The sequence below is a fragment of the Strix aluco genome, chromosome Z, assembly GCF_031877795.1.
Source record: "Strix aluco isolate bStrAlu1 chromosome Z, bStrAlu1.hap1, whole genome shotgun sequence".
Taxonomy (NCBI): domain Eukaryota; kingdom Metazoa; phylum Chordata; class Aves; order Strigiformes; family Strigidae; genus Strix; species Strix aluco.
Window position 1 is genome coordinate 27,254,418 of NC_133971.1, and position 17,458 is coordinate 27,271,875.

At 43.5% G+C, this 17,458-nt stretch overlaps 1 protein-coding gene across 1 annotated transcript; it reads left to right on the plus strand.

Moving 5' to 3' along the window:
* The first annotated feature begins 351 nt into the window (after positions 1–351).
* Positions 352–13,982, plus strand: ENC1 (ectodermal-neural cortex 1). Its single transcript, XM_074812787.1, has 3 exons — positions 352–580; positions 5,193–7,005; positions 10,695–13,982. The coding sequence occupies exon 2, from the start codon at positions 5,205–5,207 to the stop codon at positions 6,972–6,974; it is 1,770 nt and encodes a 589-aa protein (XP_074668888.1). The 5' UTR covers positions 352–580; positions 5,193–5,204; the 3' UTR covers positions 6,975–7,005; positions 10,695–13,982.
* The last annotated feature ends 3,476 nt before the right edge of the window (positions 13,983–17,458 follow it).

A 17,458-nucleotide genomic window follows, 5' to 3' on the forward strand; every position in this document is an offset into this window, starting at 1 on the left:
CCCACTGCGCGGCCCGCGGGCAGGGGAGGCCGTCCTGCAGCCCCCGGCGGGGCGGCGCGGGGGCACCTTTGCACCTTCCCTGCCGCCGGCCGGGACAAGACAGCGCAGCGCTGCTGCTGCTGCTGCTGCTGCTGCTGCTGCCGCCGCCGCCAGCCGCCGCCGCCGCTGCTGCTGCTGCTGCTGCTGCTGCTGCCGCTGCCGCGCTGCCCGCCTCCGCCTCCGCCTCCTCCTCCTCCTCCTCCCCCCGTCCCTCCCCCGCCTGTCACTCACTCGCTTTGCATAAACGCTCCCCCCGCCCCCAGCCCTTATACCCTTTCTCCGCGCTGCCGCCGGGGCAGAGCTGCGGCCGGCGGTGCGAGCAGCGGCAGCCGTCCCCTTCTCACCTTCCTTCCGTCCCTTTTTCCCACCTCCCGCCCTCCTTCCGCGTCCCGCCTCCCGCCAGCGGCACCACCTCCGCTGGCGCTGCGCTGCCGCTTCTCCGCGGTACCGCCGAGCCGGCAGCCGTGCTTCCCGCCCATGCGCGGCGCTGCGCCGCCCGCGGAGGCCGAGGGACGCCCGCGCTCGCCCAGGAGCCGCTGCCGTAAGTCGGTGCCCGCCGACCTGTTGCCGCGCCGGCCGAGGCGGGGGGCGGGCGGGCAGCGCGGGTCCGCGGGGGGCGGCCGGGCGGCGGGGCTGCCCCACGCGCGGGGCAGGCGCTGCCTGGGTCTCCGCTGCGCCCGGAGCCGGGCTGCCCCGCTGGTCCCCGGCGCAGCCGGCGCCCGGCCCTCCTCCGCTTCGCCCGGAGCGCCGGGGAGCATCGGCCCTTCTGCAGGCAGCGGGGCGCTGGACGGGCGGTGCGTTGACATCCGTGGTAGCTGTTGTCTCCGGTATGCGGCTGCCCTCGGACAGGGCCAGCTCCTGTTAGGAAGCCTGATCGCCTTCCCGGTGGGCTTCGGCGTCCTCCTCGGGGCCCCGGGAGGTGCAGAGCATCCCTCGCGGGCGGGAGGCAGGGCAGGGGAATGAGCGAGCGCCTGGCTGCTCCCGGAGCTGGCTGCGACGCTGCTCTCCCCGCGCTGGTGGAGAAACTTTTGCACGAGGTTATTGCTCTATAAAGGAAACCAAATGCATTTTAACTTCTCATACTGTTTCTTTATCAAGTTGGGAAGAAATCCAGCAAGTTCCTTTTCAGAGACGGAGTTGTTCAGGCGTTATGATGGAGTGAACTGGGGGGGGAGAATTTAGAGTTTGGTTTCTTTGTCTGCGTGTGGTGAACAGTAGTGTATTCGTAGCAGGAGCAGCGTGTTCTGCTTTCCGTCTCACTGCAGGTACTAGGAAGCCACTGAGTTTGTGGCTTAGAGGACTTGAGGTAGGGTCAGGGTTTGGCTCTGCAAAACTGATAGTATCGCTGCAGATTTAGCAGTTGAAAGCGGTATTAGTTAAATCGATGGGCTGTTTAGCAGATTTCCTCTCCTTCAGCGGGTTCGCTGGTTCTAAACAAAACACAACCACTACCCTGTAATTACAGAGTCATATTAAAATAGGCTACATCAGGGATGTGTCAGTAATTTGAAAATACTTGATTTTTCATTTGATTTAGGCTGAGACCTGCATGCTGCAGAGCTGTTAAGTAGGGCAGGGAGTCTGTTGTTCAGTCTTAAAGTAGTGTTCACTACTGGGGCTGCTGTGACAAGCAGCCTGTTGAAGTGTAATTATAAATCAAAGTCTTGGTTCAACCTCTATTCCTAGATAAAATCTGTATCTGTAATTTACTGACCACTTCTTGTCTTTTGCATACAAATATTATTTCTAAGGAAAAAGTGCCTGAAGGGAGTTGACTCATATTATTCAAGATGAACATTTGCTTACTGACTGTAAATTACCTCTGCTGAAGTATTTGAGTCTTGCATAATTTCCAACACCAAATAGAGAAATCAGAGATTTATACACTTTAATATTCTTGTAAGATTTTGGACTGAGCTAAGTGTCAGGAATTGCAAAAGGACATACTTACAGAAACAGTCTGTTAGTAAATTATGATAATTGCTTGTAAGGATGTTTGTTCGACTAGTCCATGTGTAAACTCATCTCGGCAACCACAGTGGAGGAAAAAGATATATATAGATATGTATCTTTGTTCTGTTTGGGGAAATACATTAGCTTATCTTAAACGTGAATTGTCATACTTTGAATTGTTCTCAGTAGATGACATTGTGATGATAAAGGCAGTATTACTAGAATAAAGACCAGTATATATAAAATCTGCAAGTGCTTCCTGAGAAATGGCATTGATCACTGAAAAAAAAATCTTCTATTTTAGTGGGGTGAAATGTTGAGCGTCTTATTCAGTGGCTGTCAGTGGCTCTTAGTTTTTTTACAGTGCTGTCTGTAACTGTGGCTGTGGGTGGGCTTGGGTAACACACAGTGATCTGTTCCTCCCATCTGCATATTGTCTGTAGCCTCCAATGTATGCATCACTGCAGGGTGGGTTTTTATGTTTGATTCTATTTTGTTGTGGTTATGGGCTCATTCTGAATGATGCTGAGCAAGTGATGCTGGCAAGAGTGCAGAGTCTGCTGAAAGATCTGAATGCCTGTGTTTGCAGCGTCTGATGTGAACTTTAACTGCCCTATTTCTGAACCCTGCGTGCATGATAAAAGAAAGTTTCCAGTATATGCCAAATTCTCCCAATGTGTGGGGGGAAAGGAGAAGAGCTGTGTTTTCGTGGATGTTTTGATATGCCTAGATTGTGGCCTATACACATTGACTTAACCGAGGTGGAGAGCAGGGGGGCAATGAGCATCTTCAGATCCTGGTGACTCTATTGTCTTTGATTAGTGGGTGTTTAGCTCCCATCCTGCTCCCTGGTGAGGAAACCTTGCAGGAGTAGGTCCTCAGTGTGAGGAAAGCCGATCTGTAGAGATCCATTAAATTGCATTGCATCATAAAATGGTAAAGTGCCTGGAAAAGTTTGAAAAAATTGCAGGAGGTGCTTTGTCAATAAAGGGTTTACCTTCCCATCCGTGTTTCCAAACTGTGTACTAGTATTTCAAGCCGTGACCCTTTCTGTAATCCTTCAGTTCCAGCAGGTTTCAACCTGTATATAGTCAGTATAACCTTTTTGGCTATAGATTAAATGGGTAATTTTAGTCTGAGATTAGTGCTCAGTATCCTTGAATGCCATCTGAGTCTTTATTTGCCAGACAATACAATTGCATTAAAGGTAATTTAATTTTTCTTGTAACAGGATTTGTAATTTGAAGACATACCAGCCTCCTTAATGGTCATTCTTAGTGCATTTAATAGGTTGGTCTAAGGAGCATTGGTAAAATACCTTTCCTTGTGGCTGTGATGGGAAGGATTCCTCTCTGTTCTGGAGGATTTTGAGTTGAGTACTGTATATTGAGCTGTGTTGGTTGTTCTTTTCAATCCCAGTTAAGTTTCATCAGGGAGGTCATGTTTCAGTTTAAAGGAAATGGGCTATGGTAGTTTTACAGTAAGATATCTCTTTGTTCCTTAATTGATACTGGTTTGTGGGGCTTTTTTGCTGTGACTGAAGGGAAAGATGTATCACAAACTTGCTGTTGGATGGGACAAAATCCAATTATTCTGTATGTTAGCACAGCCAGCAAGGAGGCTATGCTGCATTTATTCTGTAGGTGTTGCATATTGCATATGCACAGATCACTTGTTCTGAAATGGAGTCTGCTGCCCAAATTAATGGCTTCGATCTTGTTAAAGGTTCTGGTCTTACGAATCTAGAAAAATATGTGTTATTTATTAAAAAATGGGGGGAGGGGGTTTTGAGGCTTGTAAAGCTCTTGTGTTGAAGGATGAAGTGTGGGAGTAGAGTTGTACAGTTCTGTACTGCTTAAACATGCTCAGGAATATGAAAATGTTTGAGTCTGTGAGAGAGGGAAGTATATCCACATTAAAAACCTCCACGAGTGGCCTCAGGTCATGCTCTGACTTTGAGCATTGGGCGCTTCCCAGATAGACTTTTGCCCTGTTCCTTATTTGAAGGTGCAGTAAAAGGGACTCTGGGCATACGAGTATCATAGTATTTAGGGAAGTTTGGTTCTCGTATTTCTCCAAGCTTCCTCTGCAGTTTGGAGAGAGAGAAGTGAAAGTATTACAGTAATGGTCACAGCCACAGCTTGCACTGGGCTCTGTATGCTTCACCTCCTATTACTTGCCCTGTGGCTTTTTGGCCATTAGCTTTATATGGCTGCCAGTATTCCTCCCTTTCCTTATACTCCATGCTACTTTGGCTTGGCTCTTAATTAAATCTGGAAACTTGCTGCTGTAATCATACGTAGACCTGCATATCATGGCAGGTAACAGTAACATTCATCTCCAAACAGGGACCAAAGAGCATTGTGTTTGTTAGGAATAGAGTAGGATGGGATAGATCTTCTGTTTTATGCCTCCTCCAAACCTCGGAATGAACCAATGGCTTGTGGTCTGAGTACCTGACTCAAGGCAGCTTCAGAGGTGATACCTCGGAGACTTCAGCTGATAGTCAAAACACATTGTTCTGCTGACTCTGCCAATGTGTGTATATGCTGTATCACTATAGCAGGCAGCTGCTGGCAGAGTTTGAGATGTAATCTCTGAAATTTGTCTTCTTTTTTTTTTTTTTTTATGATTTCACGAGTCTAAATTTATGATCATTGCTAGGTTTTTATTTTAAAGTTCCCTTTTTTTCATTCTCTGCTGTTGCATATGGAATTATTATATCAAAGGGAAGTTTCCTAATGGGATTAGTAGGTTTTTTGTTCCCTGTGCAGCTTTTGACATTCCTTAGGTATTCTGTCTGGTAGCTCTTCCTGCTATGATTCAGTACAGGAGAATGTTTCAAGCATATGCATGTGTACGTATGTAATGAATCAACTGGTCTAGGTTGGGGAAGGGTGAGAAAATCGGTCCTCGCTCCTTTTCTTTCTCCTCTGACTTACTTGCTTACTGTATTGCTATGAAAGTTGGAGATCAGGTTTCCCAAGATAAACCTGCTCTTGGGCAACAAATTTGGAGTATGTCATTTATGAAACTCATCTTACAAAAAATAAACACATGCCAAAGGTAGATGCAATTCTCTGTCCACTCATCTATAAATTAAGGCTTTTTTTCCCATCTTATAGTGAATAACAGATACACTTTTTGATATGTAAAAATAACTCTCATTAATCTTATTAATTTATTTTCTTTGTTTATAGGTGTGAAAGAAAATGTCAGTCAGCATGCATGAAAATCGCAAATCTAGGGCCAGTACTGGCTCCATAAACATATACTTGTTCCACAAGTCATCCTATGCTGATAGTGTCCTTACTCACCTGAACCTTCTGCGTCAGCAGCGTCTCTTTACAGATGTACTTCTGCATGCTGGGAACAGGTCATTCCCCTGCCACAGAGCCGTTCTAGCTGCTTGTAGCCGCTATTTCGAAGCAATGTTCAGTGGAGGACTGAAAGAGAGCCAGGACAGTGAAGTCAACTTTCATAATTCGATTCATCCTGAAGTCTTGGAGCTTCTTCTGGACTATGCGTATTCCTCCAGGGTTATCATCAATGAGGAGAATGCAGAGTCGCTGCTGGAGGCCGGTGACATGCTGGAGTTTCAGGACATTAGGGATGCTTGTGCAGAATTTCTGGAGAAAAACCTTCATCCCACCAACTGTCTTGGCATGCTGCTGCTGTCGGATGCTCACCAGTGCACCAAGCTCTATGAACTCTCTTGGAGGATGTGCCTTAGCAACTTCCAGAGTATCAGTAAAAGTGAAGACTTTCTTCAGCTGCCAAAAGACATGGTAGTGCAGCTCCTTTCCAGTGAAGAATTAGAAACTGAAGATGAAAGGCTAGTATATGAATCGGTTATCAACTGGGTCAACTATGACCTGAGTAAGCGTCACTGTTACCTGCCCGAGCTGTTGCAGACAGTGAGACTGGCCCTCTTGCCAGCCATATACCTTATGGAGAATGTGGCCATGGAAGAACTTATCACCAAGCAAAGGAAAAGCAAAGAGATTGTAGAAGAATCAATACGATGCAAGTTAAAGATCTTACAGAATGATGGAGTGGTCACTAGTTTGTGTGCCAGACCCCGTAAAACTGGCCATTCGCTTTTTCTTTTGGGTGGCCAAACCTTTATGTGTGACAAGCTGTACTTGGTGGACCAAAAGGCAAAGGAGATCATTCCAAAGGCCGACATACCAAGTCCACGGAAAGAATTCAGTGCTTGTGCCATAGGCTGCAAAGTGTATATCACTGGAGGACGAGGGTCAGAAAATGGAGTCTCCAAAGACGTGTGGGTGTATGATACCCTTCATGAGGAGTGGTCAAAGGCTGCTCCCATGCTGGTAGCTAGGTTTGGGCATGGCTCTGCCGAGCTTAAGCACTGTTTGTATGTAGTAGGAGGACACACTGCAGCAACTGGTTGCCTTCCAGCTTCCCCTTCAGTATCCTTAAAGCAAGTAGAACAATATGACCCTGTGACCAACAAATGGACCATGGTCGCCCCATTGCGAGAGGGAGTAAGCAATGCAGCTGTAGTCAGTGCAAAGCTTAAGCTGTTTGCTTTTGGAGGTACCAGCGTTAGCCATGACAAGCTGCCCAAAGTTCAGTGCTATGATCAGTGTGAAAACAGGTGGACAGTACCAGCCACCTGCCCCCAGCCCTGGCGCTACACAGCTGCAGCTGTTCTGGGTAACCAGATTTTTATTATGGGTGGAGATACCGAATTCTCTGCGTGCTCCGCTTATAAATTCAACAGTGAAGCATACCAGTGGACTAAGGTGGGAGATGTGACAGCAAAGCGAATGAGCTGCCATGCAGTAGCATCTGGAAACAAGTTGTATGTGGTTGGAGGCTACTTTGGCATTCAGAGATGCAAAACGTTGGACTGCTATGATCCCACGTTGGATGTATGGAACAGCATAACAACTGTGCCCTATTCGTTAATTCCCACAGCGTTTGTCAGCACATGGAAGCACCTCCCCTCATAATTGTGTGTATGTTGCAATTACAAATGACCAGGTAAGAAATAACACCTTTGAATTACACTGTAATAATGCTTTTCACGTCTCTGAGGAGTGTGAGTATATTCAATCCAATTTTATAGGTGGAACAACTGAGACACATACATTCACAGGCTGTTATAAGCCAGGCACTATGTCTGTGACAAAGCCACATACTGGAAGTAGTTTGCCACGTATCTTGCACCCACTTCTCTTTATGTGGCCTTTTCCTGCATGATTGAGATATAAAGGACTGAGCAAAAATAACGCTTTCAACCTGTGGGGAAATGCAGATAATCTTTTGGAAATCAAATCCTGCTCAGTGTTTAAATACTAAATGCATGCTAAACATGGGTTTGGTGCCATTTTCCTGACAACAGAGGCTAGGTCACTCTATATATCCAGAAACAGTGCCCAAAAAAGATACTGTAAATTCTGATCTGAAGCCTGATAGTGAATTCACTTGAATTTCCAGGCAGACAGCATGCTTTCTCCATGCAGATAGCCATTAAGGAAACTTGCTGCCTTATGAAAGGTGTTTCACAGGCACTTCAGGCCTAATTTTCCATCTCACCCAGATAGGTGAGATAGGTTGCACCTGCATGGACCAACATTGTATTTGCTCCACTGATACACTTTAAAATACAGATTTCTTTAAAATAGTTATGGTCATATATGTTGGACTAGATATAGTGTCAGGAAGACATATAATTAATACTGCTGGCTGAAATAATTACTGGTCTATAGCACACACTGTTCCAAAACAATTTAATTATACATAATGGGCCAAGCTCTTACCAGATGCAACTTCAGCATTGTATCTTCTCACCAGCAAGTCTGAATTTGGCCTTGGTTGGTTGTTGTGAATTTCTGATTTTTAGAAGGAGCAAAGATTCACGAAAAAAACCCACTAAAAAATCTGGGTACTTACACATACTGCCAATATTTTTCAAATCTGTTTATTTCATCCTAAGTACTAACTGTTACTTCAAGTGTTTCTCATTTTTTCTTAGTTTTATCTTTTCTAGAGATATATCACTTTTGTCACTGACATTTTCCAGAACTATTAATCTGTATATTTTACAACAAATCTGGCAGTATCCTGTTAGTGTTGTGTTGCTCTCTTCCCCCATTCCACCCTTGGGACTTCAGTTCAGAATCACAGTTGCCACCAGCCAACCAACCAAATATAGTGGTATGCTTACTCCTAAATAATCCATGCCCTGTGAGTGGTAGTTCCTTTTTGGATTTGAACAGTGTATAGCATAACCATGAAGGCAGGCAGGTTAAAAGCAACAAGGCAAGTACAGTTGCAGTAATTCAACAAGCTCTGTGTTTGCATCTAAGTTACCTAGGCTCTCCAGAAAATAGGAAGAAAGCTTGTGTATGAAGACTTACCTAGGTTCTTCTGTTTGGGACAGATGGTTTTATTTTTTCTGGTGTCTTTTGCAGCTGGAGACATTTGCCTGACTCTTGCAGTAAACATGAAACCCAAATGTCTTTGAAGCAGTGTAGTTAGAACTATATACCTAGAAATTAAGGATAGTTGTGAAATTCCTTTCTCTGTGTTACAGGATTTATCTCATAGTTGCCTTTCAGCTGACTGGGAGCTTTGGTTAAGTCAAGAATACAAGGTTGGGCCCATGCAAAGCAGCAGGTCAGCATGGAAATCTAGTGTGAAATTGGGCTGTGTTGTGCCATCAGCTACTCTTGTCCCAGGTGGTTGTTTGTCTTGAAGACACTGCCCTCTCTCCTCTCCTTACTTCATTTTTCCCAGATTTACTTTTGGGAAAGAAGGACAAACCCTTGAGACTTACCAGATCCTGGGTGCTGGGAGTAATCACACCCCTGACAACCAGCAAATGGAAGCCCCGATTTCTGTGTGGTGGCTTCCTCCCTAGCTGGGAACAATGTCTTGACATCTTCAGTTAATTTCTATTATTACTGACTTTCAGCAGTGATCAGTGTTATCAGAGTAGCAGTACTGAATGCCCGAACTCTGGTCTGTGCCAAGAAAAATATTGACTTATCCTTCTGAGACTGACTTAATTGTTCTGAAGTTTACAGTACATGAGAGGGAGTGTTTTATTTTGAAAAAGAGTCCTCAGAATATAACGGTGTAAAAAGCTTTCCTTTGCTGTGTGGTATCTTGTTAAAAGCCATTATTTTAGCTTAACTCACACACAAGATAACTGGCTGAACACAGCCGTAGACTGAAATCTCTCCAATGCTGTGTGCTCATCCAGCAAGTAGTTTTGTTGTTTTTTTTTTTTTTTCTACTGACTCCTGCTGCTTTGTCAGTGGGTGGGAAGGACAAAAAGGAAATTACTTCTGATTACCCTCTGTTTTCATGGTGCTGTGTGGCCCCAGTCTGACAGCTTTTAGGAAGACTTCAGTCTGCTTTGTCTCATTCCTCAAACTTGGGGCTTCTGAGTAGGATTTTTTCCCCCCCCTCCGTTTCAGACTTGTTTATAATTTTTTTAAAGTTCATCCCATGACAAGGAACATTGTTTTGGCTTCAGTGTTGGTAATCCCTTTCAGTGGAAAGAACGACATGCTATGCTAAAGAATGTCTAGGAAAGACTAATCAACACTAAGTGCAGAGACCTTTTTTCAGACATAACAAAGATAGTGTGTTTCAAGCCCACAGTTGCAAAGAGTCTTGGTGCTGTGGGCTGTTATGTAGGCTGTGGTGTCTCCTGTGAGTGTTCCCTGTTGTTCTTAGACATCACAGCTTGAGAGAGATGTGGTATTATGTTCAAGTGAACTGTGAGTTCGCTGGAGCTCCTTTGCATCGTAATGATGTAGGATTTGCCTCCTAAAATCCTAGCAGTGCAATCAGAAATGACTATGATGAGCTGATGATGGTTTGGAAGCTGGAATTTTAATACAGATTCAGAGTGTTAAGCAAAGCAGGATCTCAGCATCCAAAGGCTGAATTTCTCATTAAAAATTATTTATTCATAAAGGACTCTAGGGTGGAGTTATTGATGCGTGGTACGTTGCTGTGTGAAAAGAAATGAGGCAGACTTCTGCTCTAATGAATAGTAGATAAGTTTTAAGTAAGGGGATTATATGTCCTTTTCTATATTGTGAATCAATTAAATTCAGAATTCTTCATGGTGAACGGAGGCATTGGGGTGAGACACCTTCACCTCCCCTTCTGCTTTATTCCAACCAGGTTTGTGTTGGCCCAGGGATAGAAAAAACTCTTTGTACTAAGTGTTCATGGGAGCTTTTGTGGAAAAGAAGTTGCACAATGTTATGTTTGCTTGAAACAAATCCACAAACCTTTAAGATTTTGGGTGAACACAGAACTGTTAAAAGTATGCAGGATGCAGAGCCCATCATGTTGAACTGTATTGGGCCAGTTTGATTTAGGTTTCAAATGACTGACTTTATAGCCAAAAAATGAAATGGTCTTTCTGGGGTCAGTAGGATGGTAAAATATAATAATAAAGACAGAATCTGACCCTAAATAATTATGGTTTTGGCTGGCTTATTTATCAGTAGTTGGCTATCACACAGGAATGGGGGAGGGTGGGGGGTGCAGGGGGTGGGAAAGCCATCAACTGGATTGTATCCTAAGCCTAGCTTTTAGATTTTCTTTGACATCTAACAAAAACCTTATGGTACATTGTCTCAGCAAAACCCTTTAAGTCTTTTTTCTCTTCTTTTTATTTTTTTCCCCTTTTCCCATGCTTTTAGTTTACTCCTTTATTTGGAGAGGAGAATTGGAACCTCAGATCTGGAGAAAAGGTTTTAATGAAGAAAAATCGTTCAGCGTCTCTTGCATTTGAAGAAAATCATCAGCACCTTGTAAATTATCTAACCCAGACATGAAGGAATGGGAAGAAAAAAAACCTGTCTTTAATGCTTCAGCACGTGGTTTAAATATGAATGGACAAACCTATGATCAGGTCCTTGTGCTAGTAATTGTGGATTAATGCCAATATTAATCAGTCCTTCAAAGGAGAAAAAGAAGAGACAGAACTTCTCTGAGCTGTGCAGCACACAGCACTCAATTTCCATGGACTCCGCTGTTTGTATGTGAAATTTGAAATGGTTGTCACCTTGCTTTGTGGTGGTTTGAAGTGCCAGCGCCAGCTGCAGGGGAAGCAGGCCAGATCTGAAACAGTGCGATGCTGCTGTGAATGAAGAGACAGCGCTATTGCTGCTGAACTCTAACTGGAGCATGCTTGTCTGTGGGCAGTGCCTACATCTTTTAGATCCCATGTTGCATTGTCCTGTGTGCAGTGAGTGACCTTCCACTTGATAAGGAACAGACCAGTGGTGAAATGTTTTTGCAACAGTGGGGAACAAAAATTACATCCCCCAAATGCTCCTTGTTCCTTTTCCTCCCTGTATTTATAAGTAATTCAAACTGTCCCCTTCCTGTTATGTTACTTGTAGATATAGTTATTTATTGTTCAGTGCTTGCATGCTGAAGCAATGCCTGCAATGGTCTTCATGTTGCAAGGGCTTGTGTGAATTGTATGTTTTGCACATTTTGTGATCGCTGACTTGCTCTGCTGCACAAAGAAAGAAAACTGTTGGATAACAGTTGGAAGTGGGAGGGAGGGGTGGCTTCCCAGTCGGAAATGAAAGAATTACAAGGCAGGATCTTAAATTACACGCGTACTAAAGGAAGAAGCCATGGAGGTCACTTTCTCAGGCCACCGGCTCCCCAGGTTGCATGTGGTGTGTCTTGTAGATGGTGTCCTTGCTACATTTCATTTGTTGGTCATGCCTTTCAATTTCTAATCTGGAAATAGCCAAAATCTCTTGCAGCTCTCTCTTTGTGCAGCTTCCTGATTGCAACGCAAATACTGTGGAAGAGCTTCTGGATACCAAGCCCAGATGAAGTCATTGTCCAAAGTTATTTATTTATTTATTGGGTTGGAGGAGGGGTACCTACAATATAGCCACATTGACCTGAATGAGTGGAGTATGGTGATTCAAGAATAAAAACAAAAAACCTCAAGATAGGTTAGTGATGAAGTCTTTAAAAACAAACAAAAAACAAACAAACAAAAAAACAAAACAAAACAAAAAAAAAAAACCAAGAGCAGCAATTTTGCACTGACTGGATTGCCTCATCCATCTGGATTTCAGATGATCATCTGAGTGGCCAGGTGTCAAAGACCTAAGTGCTCTGGCAAAATTCTTATGGGGATAGAAAATGAATTTCAAACCTCTTAATCTTAAAAATAGCCCTCAAACTCTGCTGCCTTTTATTTTCCTTAGCCAGGTGTGTCTTTAAACACTTGGTTGCTCAGAAGCGTCAGACACAATCCTGAGAAACCAAACTGATTTTTACATAAATTTATTTATCAGTCTGGTCTTGAGACAGATGAAGCTACTGTTTTTCTTCTGGATTTCAGAAGCTTATGTTTCACAGGTGCTTTCTTTGCCAAATCCTGTCATGAAGCCTGTATTGTATTGTGGTTTTTTGTAAATGTTTCTGGAGCCCAACTTAACAGGCACATTCAGTAACATGGTGTGTGCTGTGGTATAAGTAAACAGCTGCATGCGTGCATGCAAAACAAAAATAATCACATTGGTGATGCTTGCCTTTCTTTGTGTGACAGTGATGTAGCTGTATTTGTGAAAGTTTTGTCATCTGAAAATGTTTACACTGGTCACTGGAAGTTTCTCTGTGCTGCCTTACATTTGACTTGCTGTTTGGAGTAGACCCTTACATTTCAGAAATAAGAGTATTTGGAGTTCTGTGAATACTGAGAGAACATTGATTAATTAGCAAAGGCATTACCATTTTTTTAAAGGGTGAGGCCCAGCTAGATGTGAACAGTTACAGTTCCTCTGGTTAAACTGATTTCTTGAAATGATAGATTTAAAAAAGGTGTTTAAGCCTTCCCTTCCCCCCTCCCCCAGCATTGGTTCTTTTCACTTAGATGGCTTTTAAGCAATAGGAAAACATCCTAAATAGGGTATCTCTCCTTTCTATGTCCCTGTACTTGCACAGGTTGCCCTATTGAAGCAAACAGCCTTGAATTGCTTTTGCCTTTCATCTTACGGATCACTCCTGGGAGTGGGAAGAGAGCCATAAAATCAGACTTCCTGTGTTTTGCATGTCCTCTCCCCAGGCGCTAGTGAGTGCAGGAGGTACAAGGAAGAGAAGAACTGGGTCCCCAGGGGCCCTCTTGTTTGAATAAGGGCATACAGGTTTGAGACCTGTTTTCTGCATCGAGCTGATTAGAGTCCAGACATGAAGCTGCACTGCATCTACATCTACTTAGCTTATGAAATCTGTTTTGTAGCACCATGCAACTTCCAAAAGTGGGATGAATTTTCTGCAGCTGTTTCCAAAGTTGTGGTCTGCTTTCAAGTCCTCGATTAATTCCTGTGTGTAGGCTGAAGGAAGCCAAAGTCAGGGTGGGCCTCTGGCTCTGCATGGTATATGCTAGGCTCTTGCTGTTTGAATTGATGTGGGAATCCTGGCTAGCTAGTTGACCATTCCAGTCCTGCAAAACACCCCACACTTTGAAGCAAAAGCAGTTCACAGAAGAGTGCACACAAAAACCCTGGCATAAGACAGGAAGGTTCCTCTTATTTTGCAGGCTGGTTGCTGTAGAAACATATAACAAAGGACAGCCTTCCTCTTCTGGTATAATTGTGCAGCCCCTTTTCTCTAGGTCTGACACCTGTCTGAACAAGAGTGATTAGAGCAGAATAATGTTCCCTTCCTTGGCTTTTGAAGATGTGGTTCATGTGCTAAAAGAAAAGTGTGCAAGTGAAGAAGTAAAATTGTCTGTGTTGTATCTTTTTGTTTGCTACTACATTTTAAGGTTTTGTAAAACTTGCTTTTTTTTTCACAATGTGAAACTGAAGGTCAATAAATTATTAGAGATTTTGTCTCCATGGAACATTTACTTCAAGAATTGTCTCTTCCTCCCCTCCCTCCCCACCCCCAAATGCTTTGAATGCCTTATAATGTCCTTTACATATTCTCTTAATAAAAGCACATCAACAACATATAGTTTACTGCCTTGGTTTAAGCTTCTGCTTCAGTTGCACTTCCCTTCCCTTTGTTCTTTTGTGTTGCTGTTACTATGATCTTTATCTCAAAGTTCAGCAGTTAAGACTCAAAACATTTAAGAACAGGAAATGCAAGTTTGTTGGTGCTTGCAGTAGAGTTTAGCTAGAGAGCTAGTGCCTGATACGACTTGGAAGTGGTATTAGGTCATCTTGAACCCTTCCTAATTATTCTCAAGGCAAAAAGTGCTGGCTGTGTGTAAAACATTCCAGTTGTTCTATATAATGCACACATAAAGCCGATCTTTTAAGCTTACTTATATTTTTATGTGTACACAGGGTGGTGGTTTGTTGTTTTGGTTTTTATAAATGCTGTTGAGTTTCTGTGTTGGCTTAGAGCCCTCTGGCCTTAAGGTGTTGCTGACTACTGTCCAGGTCTAAAATAACATCATGCAGGGGCATTCATGCACATACCATGGAGGTTCAGTTGCGCAGGTCTGCTGAGTATTGACTGCTGTCTGCCTAGAAAAGAATGTTCCTCAAGTGTGCATCTGTTGCACTGGAGCAAAGGAACAGGGCCTTTCTTCCTACTTGGGTTGTTTCACTACCTACCATCTCATCCCTTTGCCTATACAGCTCTGAAGGAAGAAGTAAAAGAGAAGGTGTCCACAGGTCACAGCACAGTGCAGCAAGGATGCTGATACTTCAGTTGTCATCACTAGCCTATACAGCGTGACTTGTGTAACTTGAGCACCTGGGTTCCTGGCCCTGGAAATGAAATTGTAGTGCTTGTTTAGCAAAGATAAAGGCAAGATATCCGCAGGAAGTATTGCTTTCTGCAAGAATCTGTAAAATCTTCTGATCTACCTCTTAAAATTTATACAGCTGCCCTCTGAAACTCACAGGTTTCTTCAGGGTGTTTACTTGCCCAAAAGAGACAGGGCCATATACTGACTTTCAGGCCTCAGCAGTGCTCAGTTAACCTGGGTTTGAGGTGTTTGCAATCAGTTTTGGCTGTGAGAGTGGGACACTTACCTCAGAGAATCTTGAAATATGAAGGATACTGCAAGAAATCAGCCTTCTCAAGAACAGGATAAGGTTAAATCAGTTACAGTGCTCATTGCAAGCTTTTTGCTGGACAGTAAGCTAGGTTAGGTTTTTTAATTCAGATTTCACCAGAGCCTGGGATGCTTACTGCAGCACTGGGAATAAACAGACTGCTGTAGAGTGACTCACAGGTGTCATTTTAGGGCATCAGGTTACTTATTGGATGATTTTTGTCTGGTCATGGATTCAGACTCCGTTGCTTGGCTCTGCATGTGGAAGACTTCTCAGACTGGAGGTCCAATATTTATAATGAGAATTTAAAATAGATAATTACATTTAGATTTAAAACAGCTGATAATTTGTAAAATAGACACCTGCAAGGTGTTGCTTCTATTCACAGTACATATGAATACTAAATGCCTTGAGAGATTAGAAAGGAATCAGCTCATTAGCATTGAGTATGGTTCCATCAAGGATACCTGGGTCATCAGCCCTGATCTGGAAGTCTCAAAAGGCTCTGTCTATGCTACTAAATTGAACATACTTTGGAATGGTCTCTGACATTGAGGCCAGCTGCCATGAAACAGCCATAAACTCTTCGAGCAGTCCCTTGTCCTGGAAAGACAGGGTGTCTGCATGCAAGCTGCTTGGGGTGACTTCTGGAGTGCTCTGGCTCTTGAACCCTGCCTGGGAATGCTACAGAGGAGTACAAGTTGGCATGGACCAAAACCATGATGGGGCTGCTCAAACAGTTTAGCAGAACTGATGATCTCCTTCCAGTGCCTGGGAACATTCCTGAGCGCAATTTAATATATTGCCATCATCCCAGCAGGGACATCTTGAGTAACATCACGTTTAGGTCCTGGATAACTGGGTGGAAGTTGTCTGACCCAGCATTAGTGACCTAAATGCTGTTGGAAGGTGGAGGAAGGAATGCTGTCTCTGAGTCACCTGGACCTTGATAAGTGGAAAAGATGGGTCCCAAAGAGGGGGAGACACGCCACTTCTTCAGATACCATGACACAAAGCTTTGGAAGTGAGGAGGGGAGAGGGCAGGAGTGCCCACATGTAGGTGAAGAATGGTTGGTGTGCCTGAAGGTAGGAGGTGGCAGTGCCCTGCAGGCTTTGCAGCAGCAGCATGGTGTCTTCTGGTTTGAAAAAAAAAAAAAAAAAGGAGCAGAGCTCTGTTGCAAAGAGACAGCTCAAGTGTCCATGTGGGAATGCGTATGCGTTCCCATACTCCTGGCTAGCAAACACCGAATGAGACAAAGTTAAGACTTTTGTTTTAAAGGATCACTAGTCCCCAGCTTTACCAGCATATTGTCACTTTTGGCCCTTACACTGCTGTAAGACTTGCATCGTTTATTCCCCTTTGCAGTGTGAAAGTCTGTGATCTGAAATGGTAATCTGGTCTATCATCTGTGTATGTGCGTGCACATAAACCATACAGAAACATAAATGTCATAGAAAAATTATGTGTTTATTCAAATCTTTACAGTTATGTGTGGGTGTGTCATGAAGCAAAGTAAAACTGCCTCAATGGTAACATATGCACATACACAACAGGACCATCTGTCCTCTATGTGTCTTTAATAATGGTCTGTGAATGTTAATGTGTCACTATTTGTTAAAACTACATTTAAATATGAGAATTACTCTTAAAACTAAAAATGTATGTAAGGCATGACTGTGAGTTAAAATCAGTGATTAAATACATTACAAATCTCTTTCATAATCATGTTTAGACTATGCTCCTAGCCGGACAATCCTCTGACAGTCTCAGGAAACTAAATTAGACAATGTGTCCTTTTTTGTGTGTGTGTGTCTAGTTACCCTAGAAACCATAATCTTTATCTCTTAAGCGATGGGGAGCTGTGAAGGAGGAAAAGCCACAGGAATTTCTGCCAGTACTCCTCCTAATCCTACTCTTACATTATCAGACATTTAGTAAATTACTTAACGCTTGTGTATTAGATGAAGTTCATTAGATATTTTGTAATCACTGTGCGGAATTTGTGAGTCATAGCCCATGATCTGATTCAGAGTTAAAGTTTATGGTTGACTGTGTTACTTAATTGCAATTATATATTTATATAAGCCAGAGTCACAAATACAGACTAAGATTTTACAGATCTGCAGTTCTTTCCATGAGATTTCAACATACCTCATCACATTTCATCCCAACAGGTTTATGAGGAAGCAAAAATATTTAGTCCCAGGCTTGGGCCAGGAAGCTGCGGCATGGGGGATTTGTTGAGGGATGCAACAGGAATCGCAGCAGACCCTCCTCAGGTGTCCTGGCACTTTTTCCTGGAGCCACTGCATGCACTGCACTAGTCAGTGAGATGTCAGGCTGCTTTGCGAGACTGGCTGTGAAAACTTGTCATCTCATTCACATTGTTAATTGGCTTGAGAACAGGTTAAATTGT